Source organism: Arachis duranensis, chromosome 6, assembly GCF_000817695.3.
Source record: "Arachis duranensis cultivar V14167 chromosome 6, aradu.V14167.gnm2.J7QH, whole genome shotgun sequence".
NCBI classification, from domain to species: Eukaryota; Viridiplantae; Streptophyta; class Magnoliopsida; order Fabales; family Fabaceae; genus Arachis; species Arachis duranensis.
The window spans coordinates 15,591,084-15,605,123 of NC_029777.3; the positions used below are offsets into that span (position 1 = coordinate 15,591,084).

The window sequence follows — 14,040 nt, forward strand, 5'->3', positions numbered from 1 at the left end:
AGTCGATCTCTTCCCTCCCGGTACCATCTCATGCATCTCAACTATTTACCAGAGTGTGTACAACGTGATAACCCATGACATGATCATCACCTGATTCTAGGACCCCTGCATTCATGCATCTTCAATCAATTTCATATTCATATATACTACAATAAACATCGTGTTAAACACTTACATATCATCACATACGTGTTTTTTGCTGAAGGTTCATGAAATATTTTGTCCTGAATGTATGTGTTCTGATATTAGAGGTAAGTTCTTGAAGAAATGAAATGTTTTGCTCTGAATGCACGTGTTCTGATACTGGAGGCAAGTTCTTTAAGAAGGTTCATAAAATATTTGCCATGAATGCATGTTTTCTGATACTAAAAGCAAGTCCTTGAAGAAGGTTCATGAAATGTGTTACCCTGAATGCATGCATTCTGTTACTGAAGGCCGTGAAGATAGTAAGAAATTTGATGTATAGAAGATTATGGTTTCGTTATATTAAATCCAATGTCTCTCCCAAGTGAGATGGCTGACAACACAATTAAGAAACCGTCCATTATCATATGTTGTGTTTTATTTGATCTTTATAGTCATGAGCATCCAACATTAGAGAATGAAATTTAATTGCATTGCAATTCTAAGGGACATGCATCATGTTGGATCTAGCACTTCAACTAATGTGTTTTTTATCTACTTCGTAAATTTGGAAAATCTATAATACATAAACCATTAGTTGAATTCTATGTGTATATTATATGAGAAAAAAATTGATGCATCTAATTATTATTAGGAACACATTAATATTGGGAGCAATAATCATAATTAATAAGTGAGCAACACTACTCTTAAATAGGGGACATATGTTTGAATTTTCAAGAAAATTATTAGAAACAATATACATATAAGAGAAAAAAAGTTTTATATCCAAATATAATTTGTATTGTGTATTGTCTGAGTTTGTAAACATAGAATGAAGTAAAATTTTAGATCTAATTTACCCATGTCTATAAACTCAAGCTAATTGAGAGCTAGAATTTGCTTGAAGAATTCTACCTGAATTAGTGAATTGTCAAATTGATTATATCTAACCTTAGTGGATCAAGATACTATTATTAGCTTAATTTTGTGCAGCTTCACTGCCAATTACAAAGCTATACATTTTTTTGAACTACACTAACAAAACCACAAATGCATGAATCTAAAGCCAACTCATTTATACATATATACATATGTGAGACATGCATATGCATATGATAAATGAAAGGAAAAATTGCAATGATGGAAAGCAATGATGTAAAGAGTAGAGACTCAAAAAAAGTAATATATGTGTTTGCTTCTTAAAAAAGGAATTCTCTCTTATTTAGTGAATTGTCGAATTGACTATATCTATCCTTAGTGGATAAAAATACTTTTATTAGTTTATTTTTTTTTCAGTCAAATTTTTATTTTCTAGTCATAACTGACTTCTTCTAACTACCGTTTATGCTAATGTATTTTAAAGTATTTTTGAACTTCTAAATGTATGTTGTGCAAATGTTAAAAAAATCTTATTTCAATATGTTAATAATATAAAATAATTTTATATTATCAATTTATTTTTTTCATTATCTAATAGAATTCTTAAAATAAAATATAAAATAGAAAATTAAAAAAAACATGAATAAAAAGCCTATGAAATAGCTTTTACTTGATAGTGAGGCATTCACGTATATACTTAAGGGAACATATGAAAAATATTTGTACAATGTGTACAATGGAAGTTTATGAAATATTAGAAATATAATTATTAGTGCTACATTTTTCCTATCAACTAAAGTTTTTGTGATGAGTGGTATTATGACATGATATTAGAGCGCTAGATTCGAAAGGTCAAGAATTCGATCCTCGATGGAAAAATGTTTATTATCCCTAATACTCGGATATGAAAGCTTCATTCACCACTACACTACTAGTCCTCTATCCATTTACAATTTATGAGAAAAGAAACTATTTTGTTCCAACACCATGGCATTAAATTTTAAAAAATAAATTTTACTATCTATTTTACAAATAAGAAAAAAAATTTACTTTTAAATTTTAATGCCTCTAACTCTCTATCAAGTAGAGAATGTCATTTTTCCTAAAAAAAATGTTTATTTAATGCACTAATAGTTAGTTCAATATTGAATCATTTATATCAACTAAGCCAAATATACATGGCTGATTATGCAGACTGTATAGTTTTAACTACAATACTAGTACAAGAAAACCTTCCAATCTATTGCTCTTAGCTTATATGCTCCCCAGCACCAATTGGAAAACCTAACTTAAATATTTTGGGTACATAGTAGAGTTCAAATTATATCATACAAGATATTTTTCGTTATACATTACAATTAGTCAGTACGAGCATCAGTCCACAACCACATTACAAAGCCGTCTCTCAATTTTTCTCCGTTTATTATCATCTTCAAGTGACTGCAATATGAAATCAAATGTGGCTAGTTAGTTACCAAATAAAGAGTCATTCAAAACGAAAAAAAAAATGCTCTGCAAATTTTGGGACATCAAGCAAAGATGTTTTACTTAACAAAACGTGATACAAGTAATTGATGCACAAAATCAAATTTAGATAACAATGGCTACGGTGCATGCGAAATACAGAGATAGCTTCCAACTAATATAACAAAAAAACAAGGTGACATAGACTAAACTTGCTATTATTGTTTTTACCTCGTTACTGAGTAAATGATGAGGAACCCGGACCCTTTTGGACCCGTCAGGTAAACGCTTACAAAGCAAAAGATTTTCCATGGCTGTATAAGCATTGTGGACCTGTAAACAAATTTAAAAACAACACATGAAAGAGTACACTCAATATTGGAAACATTCAATTATAAAAGAATCAAGACATTATTATGTAAACACTCTTTATCCATGATCTATTGGCTTTCTGTTCATAATAAAATTGACAAAATGAAGATTCTATCTCAAATGAAACATAGAATTAGAAAATACAGGAGGAAAACTGATATGCTACCTGATTTTGGATGGCCATAATTAGAAGATCCTGACAACAAGATGCATGCACATTTTCCAAACCAGGGCACTGAAGTAACAGCCTCTCTAAATGATTCAATGATGGAAAAAAAAATCAGTCACTTGTGTAAATACTAAAAGTTGTCAAATTTTCAGCTAAAAAAGTATTGATCACAAAAGAACAGGGACATGAAAGAGGTACCTACCTGGATGCAAATTTCTACAAGAATTTAGGTTGAGATCAGTAAGTTGTGGGCAGTTTAAATATAAAGCCTGTGTATTAAACAAAACAACAAATTCTAAAAATTAGATGCTCGAGAAATAACATGCAGCAAAATAAACTCTTAATTTATAAAACTCACATCCAAGCCAGAACAACCCCATAAACTAAGTTTCTTTAAACGGCTATGTTTGATGATTAGCTTCTGGTTTGTTAGGTGACCATTAGCAATAGATCTGTGTTGTGATTCACAACTATTGTCGTCTCCAGTCGGATTGTCGGAATTAGGATCACATATGGTCATACCACAGTCCATAAGTTCAAGGTTTGGTAACTGAGCCATAGCGAATTGAATACCACCTGAAACACATGACAGCATATTAATAAGCAGAAACTAAACCAATGGAAATTTGTCAGGTAGCTGAATTAATAAAATGTTCCTTACTTGAAGACACACAGGGGCAAAGAGCAAGAAGTAGTCTTGTCAATGTTTCACTGAATACATTGCAAATCATTCCAATGCCACTGTCACTTATGCCAGATCTGAGATATAAGTTACAATTAAACATACTTTCAGAAACAGATAGATAAAGCAGAGAGTTATATTCATACAAGCATTTTAACAATGTGTCTCTAATCATTTGGTTTCCTTTATCTTTGTATACATTGTCGAATTGCCAAGTATTTTAGCTGTCTACAAGGCCAATGCATTTCATATTTCCTATAGAGAAACTTGAGGACAGTTAGCATGAAAGGACACATACCCACTGAGATCAAGTAATTCCAAATTTGGGTAGCTTGAAGCAATTGCAGCAACAGATGCATCAGTTATTTCAGATCCAAGAACAAGTGAAAGCATTCGCAACTCCCTGATCAATGGTATATAAACAAAAACTTCGTCAAACTTATCACACTGGAGGATGTTACCAATATAAAGTATGGCAACAAAATAAAATTACAATAATTGCAACTCAGATCATACTATATAATCCACTCATAGATAAGATTTTGAGAATTCAATTACGCAGCTTAAATGTGGGCAAAGTTGAATGTCCAAGTGGTGATTGATTGCTTTTAATTGGCATCTACTTCAGCCTTTTTTTAAGTGCAATAATGATTTTGTATAACTGTAGTTATAATTCCATGTGTCAATATGAGAAAACAGGTGAAATGAGACTTTTTAGTCATATTAAAAAATCATAGTCACCTAGTTCAGCGTATATGCAAGAGCCTTAAATAGACAACAAAATTTATATATTCAATTAGGGAAAAAATTGGAAGCCAACTTTTAACAACCTATAATTAGTTACTATTTCACCATTCTTTGAATTTTCCTTTCTCACCCTTATCCTTTGACCATCCACTGCTTTATTAGTTGATTTTAAGTTTTTTCTAAAAAAAATTATTCCTTAGCAAAACCGATTCCATTAAATGATGGCCAAATGATGTCATAAATTGATTTTATAGTCATTATATTGCATTCAGTTTTCACTTTTGTGTAACAAATGTTATTTCACGAATCTGATGCTATTAAAGAAACAGGTGTCCAGATCCCCATATTTGGACAAACCTTAAATGCGCAGCCGTAATAGCAAGCACAACAGCATGAGAAAGGTGCATTGAAGATATATGTATGTTCTGCAAACTGGGGCAACTTCTTCCCAAACCTTCCATCAAAGTTTTGAGATCAGTACCATCATTTTCTTGACGAGAGAACTCCAAGGAAATCTCTCTTAACTGGGGACAATTAAAGACCTACCATTTCAAAGTATCTGTTAGTAACTGAATGTTAACTCAAGGAGAAGTATCATTTGAAAAAAAAAAATCACCGCACCATGCAAAATTAAAAGAAAAATAAGAGAAAGTAATCACCATCTTTGAAAGAGAGAACAAATCTGACAGCCAAAGCGTGGAAAGACTAGATGAACAAAGAACAAGACGGCCTAGATTACAGCAACCTTCCATCTTGAGGCTCTTTAGACTTTTCTTTTCCGAAACAAATCGACTTAATTCATCCCTGCATTTCATACTAATAAAAAAAAAAAAAAAACTTTTAGCTCTTAATATGTATTGTACTGAACAGAACAGATATAACAAAGTAGATGTTTGTCTTTCTTTACAAGAAAATACTACAAGCTTAAGTGCTTAAGCACCAACACAAGACACATTATATACCATACATATGCTTACATAATCAAACCACGTATAGCAAATCAGCCACAATCCTGGTGGGAAATGTATAAAGGTTTAGAAAATGAATAGTACCCATTGATCCGATTGATAGCAGTGTCAGTGGTCGAGATCTCCATGTACTCCAGATTGGGGCATGAGAAGGCAATGCAAGCCAACATGGTTGAATCCACATCACTAGAAACCAACGAAAAACACAGCTTAGACTTATAACCTCAATCATATTATCACTCTTTTGGATTAACAGATTCACATGGTTTCTCCTCAAATCAAAAGCATGGATTTTTTTTTTCTTTTGTATGTTTTGATTAGGTCACGGTTCGAATTGTATCAGCACTCTTAGATTTATCCTATTCTTCCATCAAATAATCTATCCATCTCAAATATTAAAAATTTCAAAAAGTATATGCATCTTTGTGCCACAAGAATAATTGGCCAAAAAAAGTTTTTGGTTGAATCTTCGATGATTTAGATTAAGTTCTGTTCCATTTAAACAGTATCAACAACACAAAACTGAAGATCTTGATAGAATCCAGTGAATTGAATCCACACCTCTCCATTTTAATAGAGAGCTTCACAATTCCCGGGCACTTCTGCAACATCGACGCAACAGAACCCACCTGAACTCTCGCCGGAACCCTAACATTCAACTCCTCTGCTGCCCTCCACAACCTCTTCGTCGTCTCCCTCCAAACTCTACTCACCCTTGCCGCAGACAATAGCCCCGCCGGCGGCAGCCTCCTCAGCACTTCCCACAGAAGGCTCATCGGCAAACCGCTAGAATCTAAATCCAGATCCAGATCGAGATCGGATTCGGGAAATGCACCTCCAGCATCTCCTCCGGCAAGGTCCATCAGGTCGTCATCGAAGCCACCGCCGGCGACGGCGTCTTCAAACGAAAGCGCACGGCGGAGGTTAGGCGGGGGCTGGCGCACCAGGGAAGCAGAAGAAGGAGCTGCGGAAACGGCAGAGAAGGTGGAGAGAGAAGAATGAGAAGGGGACGTGGGGGTTTTGACGTTGCAGTTATGTCCCTTCTTGGGGAGACCGCAGCGGCCGCAGTTGTAACTGCCGCGCTTCTTGCCGCGCTTTGCGTCCGCGGATGAGGCGTCGTATGCGGCAGATCCATCGGTGGGGGCGATGTGGGTTTGGGGGCGGAGGTGGTTCATTGGTGTGTGAAAGTGTGGTTTTGGTTGGCAGAATGGAAAATGGAGGGAGGTGAGGGTAAAATATTAACACGTAGCGCGGGAGACTTGCCGCGCATTCTTGTTTTGTTTCCCTCTTGTTTTATGTTTTACTTTTTTGTTTTAGTGTTTGAAAATTTTATTCTGGAGCTTCTTTTGTCGCATGTCATAAGTTATCTATCTAATTATCTATTACTAATTTTACTATTGGGAAGTAGTGAGCAATAAGAAATATAAAAATGATGATTTAATAATAGTCTTCCTTCCAACTAAGTCTTAGAGTAATTTCTAAAATTCACCGCTTGTAATAAATTTTTTTTGATATTTTGATTATACCACACACAATTTTTAAATTAAAAAAATTACATTTCATTAGCCACATTTTTTTTTGTTAAATTATTTTTTCATTCAGTGAATTACCTAACACATCCTTTTCATATTAGATTAGACAAAATAATATTATTTTAGTTTTAATATTAAATACTTGATAAAATGACATCGATTAATTTTAATGGTCATATATTTTTCATGAAGATAAGATATTTTGCGATTTATTAAAATTAAATGTCATTGTTTCATCAAATATTTGAGGTCAAAATTTAAAATTAAAGCAATGATATTTTGTTTAGTCTAATATAAAAGAACATGTGTCAAACTACTCACAATATGACAAATAACTCTAGAAAAAAGAATAAGAATTAATATGGGCAATTTACTAAAATAAATAATTTAGTTTTCAATTTTATTAGAATATACATTTTGTAAAATAAATTATTAAAATATTTTTTTTCATAAATTATGTAAACCACAACAAGAGACCCACGGTTTACAAATGAACGTAAATTGTTATAGGGGTCTCGTTCGAAGCCAAACTGCATATAATTCGCGGTAGGAGTGTCGCGGTTTATGTGTGAATTGCAAAGGTTCATAAACCGTGACCTTTTTTGCTTCTGTATCTCCATTTTTTTGTTCTGCATCACCATGATCACTATACCCCTCGTATTAGTATTGCTTGATTATCCCATCATGCTCCCCAATTCTCAAGTTATTCCATTTTCTCTTTTTCGATCCTTTTTAGTATTTTGTTTCAATTTTATCAAAATATCAATTTTTTTTGGGCTTGTGATGTTGTGTTTATTTATTTAGTTTTTTTTTTTTCCGGGCTATGTCTTCTCTAACTATTGGCTCATTTCATTAGCTAAGTTCTATTTCATTTTATCAAGGGAATCTCAATGATGCTCCTGATTCTTACTTCAAGTTTAAGAATAATTTATTTTTATATAATATCAAATATGAAATAAATTACAATCTTAAAATAATTAATTGCATTTATCCAAGTCCTTTCTACTTTACGCCCCACATACTCGTTTGTGTACACGCGCCTAATATAACGTATATAACATAATCCTTATTTTGCGTAATCAACCTTTCTCAACGTAAACCTTTCCATACAATGTCAACCTTTTTTGCGTTCTTCTTCTTCTTCTTCAACCTAATTAAATTCGTTGCTCTCCTTTATTCACTTTTTTCTTCTTTGCATTATCGATTTGGATTGACTTCAACGTAATTTCCTTCGTCGTTCATCTTTTTCTTCGTTTTCTTCTTCGATCTGCACTTTTGAATTGAAACAATGAATGAATCAACTTCAAATCAGTTGAATGAGTACGATATGGATAATTCTTCTTAAACGTATTAATTTGATGAGGTTCGGACTATTGAATTTTGAATCTAATTCAATGGAATGAAATTGCTAATTTTATTTAAAGTGAATTGAATGGACTGATGTGATCTATATCTGAATTGAATTGAATTGATAATTTGTAACTGTGAGTGTGAGTAACTGTGACTAACTCTGAGTAATTGTGAGTAATTTTTTGGTTCGATAAGTACTAAAGAGTTGATTCACCATGTGCATGTGTTCGGTTTGGTAAGCAGAAAGGAGTCTAAAAAAATTAGACGAATATATTCTGTTTTGTTTCCTAAAAACTATATAATTATTTCACCGTAATTAAGATTTCGGTTCACCATAAATAAGATTTCGGTTCACCGTGCAGACCAGCTGTGTTGTGGATGAAAAATTTGTCCCAAAGGTGGGAATGATTTTTAAGACATTAGAAGAAGCTGGAAAGTTCTACAAACATTATTCCAAACTTGCTGGTTTTTCTACCAAAATAAGGAACACGACTCGAGACGAAGACAAGATTAAGAATCAACTAATTGTATGTTCCAGAGAAGGGAGGTGGAAATCAAAGAGATCTCCAACTTTGAAGGCAAACCCTTCAGCTGGGTTAAATTGTCCAGCCAGAATTTACGTACACATAATGAAGGATGTTGGTATTTAGACAATTTCTAAAGTTGTTTTGAATTACTCACATCCTTGTTGTGCAGACTAGGCTGAGATGCTCAAACAACACAGGGAGCTTAGCATGTTCATGCATCGCACCATCGAAACCCACGAGGAAGCCGGAATTAAACCGAGTAAAACTTACCAATCATTTGTGGCAGCAGCTGGCAGCCACCGTGAACTAGGTTTTATAGAAAAAGACGTCTGGAATTACATCACAAAGGAAGTACGGAATATTTCCGAAGAAGACGATGCCAAAGAATTTGGGAAGTACCTAGTTAGAATGAAATAGAAGAACCAAAATTTCTTCTTTGAACTCAACCTTGAAGGCGATCACTGCATTAAACATGCATTCTGGGCTGATGTAAGAAGCAGGGCTGCATTTGATTATTTCGGAGATGTGGTTTCATTTGACACCACCTATAACAGAAACAGGTATTCGGTTCTTTCAAAACATATTTTGGGTGTTCAGTGAGTGTATATATTTCGGTTCACCACCTTGTGGTTGTTATTTATGCAGGTACAATTTGGTTTTAGGTTCTTTTGTTGTCGTGAATCACCACATCCAGTCGACACGTCTTAGATGCGCGCTGATGAAAAATGAGGACATCCAATCATTCAAATGGCTATTTGAGTGTTGGCTACATTGCATGGGATGGAAGGCACCAAAACGTATTCTTACCGATCAATGCGCATCGATTCAAAGGGCAATTGAGCTGTGCATGCCAACAATAATTCACCGCCGGTGCATCTGGCACATTACAACGAAGATTCCAAGCAAATTAAATGGCTACAAGGGATACAACGAAATTGAACAAAAGATGAGCCATGTTGTTTGGAACTCGTACACAAAAGAAGCATTTGACAGAAAGTATGGCCTTGGAGGCAACAAGTGGCTTTCAAGTAATTGAGATTTCAATTCTAATTATTTTTATGCTCATATCTTTTTTTTCCCAAAGCATGAACTGTTTTTGGTTCACCAGACCTTATAGTTTCAGTTTGGTATACAGAGTTGTACGAGGATCGCCATATATAGATTCCGGTTTACTTGGATCACCACTTTTGGGCCGGGATGAGAAGCACGCAACGGAGCGAGAGTATGCATTCATTTTTCAATAAGTTCATCACACGGAATAGATCCTTGAGACAATTCGTGAAGCAATACGACAATTGCCTAGCAAGCAGAGAGAGAATTCGATGCTGCAGATTTTCACACATGTGATACCGTGTGCAAAAAAATCAGCAATAGAGGCACAGTTTCAACATGTATATACCCATGAGAAGTTCAAGGAAGTTCAAGCTCAATTCAGAGGTAAAGTGAACTGTATCACAAGATCAATGCATTCCATCATAGGTTTCACAACATATGAAGTAATAGAGCAGGTTTCCAACTCTACATTCAATAAGTTTGTCATCACCTTCGACGCAGTATCACAAGATGTAAAGTGTCATTGCTTGCTGTTTGAGTCTAGAGGCATATTATGCAGCCATTCCCTAAGTGTCCTAAGCTTTGAGCGAGTGGATAACGTGGCATCGAAATACATATTGAAACGTTGGAGCAAGAACATAAAGATGAGGCATACACACATCAAGAGCAGCCAAGATGAACCTCTACTGGAGCCAAGAAGTAAGAGATTTGATGAATTGGTATTTCGGTCACACAATATATATGAATTTGCATCTGAGTTTGAAGAGTTGATCGAAATTTTGCACCGAGCATTTGACAAGGTCATGGCGGAGATGGAAGAATATCAAGGGAGAAGCAAAGGAAAAAGTTTGTTAACCCACGAAGAAGTGACATTAAGCAATGTGAATGACCTTCAAAGCCCACCACGTGTCAAAATAAGAGGTCGACCCAAGAACAGACTTGGATTAAACTTGGAAAAAAATATTTTAAATGCCATGAAGAAAAAGAAAAAGATAGCTCCAAGCGAGGTAAAATTGACTTGCTTTTGATTAGTTAAAAATTCAAATGTTCACTTTGTTAATACACAATTATGTCTTTTGTAGTTGAACCTTTTAGACTCCAGATCATCGATTCAGTCAAGTTTCACTCTTTACAATACACCAGATATGAATTATCCAAGAGAGGATTGTACAAGTTTTAGTTTTTATTAATGTAAATTCTTGTTCACCCATGAGCGAATTTCGGTTCACCATGGTTATAGCAAGTTTAATTTCTGAATGTTGATAGTCTTTACTGAATAGTCACTTTTTTTGTGAAATTCTATATTGATATATGAAGTTTTTTTATTCGTCTAGTCTATTAATTTCTAAGTTGAATAATTATAATTTGTTTTTTGGTTCATGGTAAAGAGTTCAGAGTTCAGGGTTTAGGGTTTCATGGTTTAGGATTTTAGGTTTTAGGGTTTATGGGTTCAGGGTTCAGTGTACAGGGGTTTAGTGTGTTTCAAACTTTCGATTCGCCCCGTGTATTAATTTCGGTTCACCATGTTCATGGTTTAAGGGTCTAGGATTTAGGATTCAGGGTTCAGGGTTTTAGCGGTTTAGGGTTTACGATAGGGTTCAGGGTTTAGGGTTTAGGATTTAGGGTTTAGTATTCAGGGTTCAGAGTTCAAAGTTTAGGGTTTAGGGTTTAGAGTTTAGCATTCAGGGTTCAGAGTTCAGAGTTTAGGGTTCGGGTTCAAGGTTTTAGGGTTTAGATTTTAGGGGTTTAGGGATTTAGGATTTATGGGTTCAGGGTTCAGTGTTCAGGGTTATGGTTTTAGTGTTTAGGGTTTAGGGTTTAGGGTTCAGTGTGTTTCTACCTTTCGGTTCACCCAGTGTATTCATTTCGGTTTACTATGTTCTTTTGGAGTTCGAATGTATTAGTAATATAGTGATTGCAATCACTGAGAACCTGGAATAAAACAGCAGCCAGACAGTTCCAACATATATATAAATTAACATCTCAGATGAGTAATCCATCTTGAATCAAATATAAATATTAACAATTTATACATACATTGATATTAATAATAGATATATACATTAACATTGACATATATACATTTGAAAGAAGCATTGTTTGCTTTTTTAACAAGTTAAACAAAATATATACAACTACTATATGCATTGTTTGATACATATAGTGACATATATACATTTGAAGTAAGCATTTTTTGTTTTTTAAACAAGTTAAACAAAATATTGTTAATTACAACTATTATATGCTATTTGCTATCTAAATCGCCAGATGTGTATTTACAATAAGAGCTGGTGAGGAAAGCAGATGGCTTGGTGAGTCTTATTACTTTAGATTCCCAAATCACTTGGTCTCTGATTTTGTTCATTTCATGAAACAGAAGATTTGGACCATGTTGGTATCTGAACTCATCAATATCTTTCTACATTTCAATTGAAATGAATTTGTTACATAAGAAATAAACCCAAATGAAATAAGAACAATATCATTCAAAGCCCTAATCATACTGTAAAAATGCAATCACAATAACCCTAGACCCTAAACACATTAAATATCAATTAAATCAAAATCACATTAAATAACAACAAATTTCATTCAAAGCCCGAGTTATACTGTAAAAATGCAATCACAATAAACCTAAGCCCTGAACAAATTAAAAGGAGGCCACCAAACCGAAAAACATTCACTTGGTGAATCAAAATTATAAGAGCCACCAAACCGAAAATTATTTATGTGGTGAATAAATGGTGATCAAATTTCAATCAACAAGAATAGTATTTCTGCATGGAAAAGAACTATTGAACAGAGTAACAACCAACTTCAAAGCTCTAGTTACAATATCAACTTAACTGAGTGAAATAAGAAAAGAAAGAAGTTTATTAATTTAGAAAGTACGTACTTGTGTCCAAGCTTTATATTTATATCTCTTCCCGCTTTTTATTTTTTGTGGATATATTGTTTCGAGCTATTTCATCACGTATATTCCACAATCATAGCTAAGCAAGAATTGAGTATAATACGATCAATAGTATACAAAATAAATCACATTAAAAATAGCACTATAGAAGAGAAAGATTCTTACTTTATACGTTGACCATTTAATTGGATATACTCTGCTTCCTCTCCCAGTCCATCCTCCATTAAGGGTTCCGCCCCAACGTACACCCTCATCTGGAAAATTACTAAACCCTAAAAGAAACAAAAAAAAGTAAATAAATAGAACCAACAACAGTGAACCAAACTCCTCTCATGTACAGAATAATTTGAATAATTTACAAGAAAATAACTTACAACAAATTTGTTCAGTTGCTTTCTCGAATCAGGTATATTTTCTGGCTCCTTGTTGATAGGGTCAAGGACATAGAATTTCTTTTTGTTTAAATCAGCAATCCATAACCACCAATGCCCTCCATTGCAAATTCGGACAAATAACTGAAGTTTCGGAAAATTATAGAATATTTCAGTCGAAACAATAGCAAACAAGAGAATTATCAAAGAATTTTTAGATATTACAACTTACAAATGGATGCGATGCAGGTTTCCTTTTGTCAAGAAACTGACGGTGGTGGGCATACTGCTCAATATCAAACCTGTAGGCTTTGTTTATCCTCTTATCAGTGTACTTCACGCCATGTGTTTCCAACATAAAATTCTGCAAAATAAACATCAGTTAAATCACATTTCTACCGAACCGAACACAAACCATATGCTGAATAAAACGTGAAAAATATTTAATCATCAAGAGAAAAGTTTTCTTAATGCAAAAGAACTCAACAAAAGACATAAGAATCAGGTGAACCAATATTAACATTCTGACTGAACCAAAAAGTAATCAGCAGCAAATAAGAAATTTAGCTAACCACAATATCCAGCTGCACAATGTATATTTGTTCCTGATACTGCTTAGTTTTTATTTCGTTGAGAATCATGTTGTGTATATAAACCACCTACAAGATGAAAATTTATGAGATATACTATATAAGAGTGTTTAGAAAAACTAGTAATGTTAACGCAATTGGCAAAGGATTTACCGCCGCATGCACTTGTTCTCTGGGCATTAGAGACATAAAATATTCTCTTAATCCCTTGTAAAGTGCCTCATGTTTCAAGACAAATATGGCATCAAATTCATTGCTACCATCTTTTGTTTGTTTTACATGTGTCATCCAATGAT

At 33.9% G+C, this 14,040-nt stretch overlaps 1 protein-coding gene across 1 annotated transcript; it reads right to left on the minus strand.

Annotated features, from left to right (window-relative positions):
• Positions 1-2,139: 2,139 nt before the first annotated feature.
• Positions 2,140-6,669, minus strand: LOC107493149 (F-box/LRR-repeat protein 17). The gene is made up of 11 exons (XM_016114237.2): positions 5,969-6,669; positions 5,492-5,593; positions 5,099-5,243; positions 4,797-4,981; positions 3,991-4,095; positions 3,672-3,769; positions 3,369-3,586; positions 3,213-3,279; positions 3,008-3,093; positions 2,701-2,802; positions 2,140-2,445 (listed from the first exon to the last, which is right to left on the minus strand). The coding sequence occupies exons 1-11, from the start codon at positions 6,580-6,582 to the stop codon at positions 2,380-2,382; spliced, it is 1,788 nt and encodes a 595-aa protein (XP_015969723.1). The 5' UTR covers positions 6,583-6,669; the 3' UTR covers positions 2,140-2,379.
• Positions 6,670-14,040: the final 7,371 nt, after the last annotated feature.

Excerpts from the sequence above, each read along its gene's own strand:
- LOC107493149 (XM_016114237.2), bottom strand. The coding sequence starts at position 6,582 with ATGAACCACCTCCGCCCCCAAACCCACATCGCCCCCACCGATGGATCT. Across the intron at positions 4,982-5,098 it reads TGTTCTCTCTTTCAAAGATG|GTCTTTAATTGTCCCCAGTT; the intron begins GTGATTACTTTC and ends TTGAAATGGTAG. Across the intron at positions 4,096-4,796 it reads ATTACGGCTGCGCATTTAAG|GGAGTTGCGAATGCTTTCAC; the intron begins GTTTGTCCAAAT and ends ACCATTGATCAG.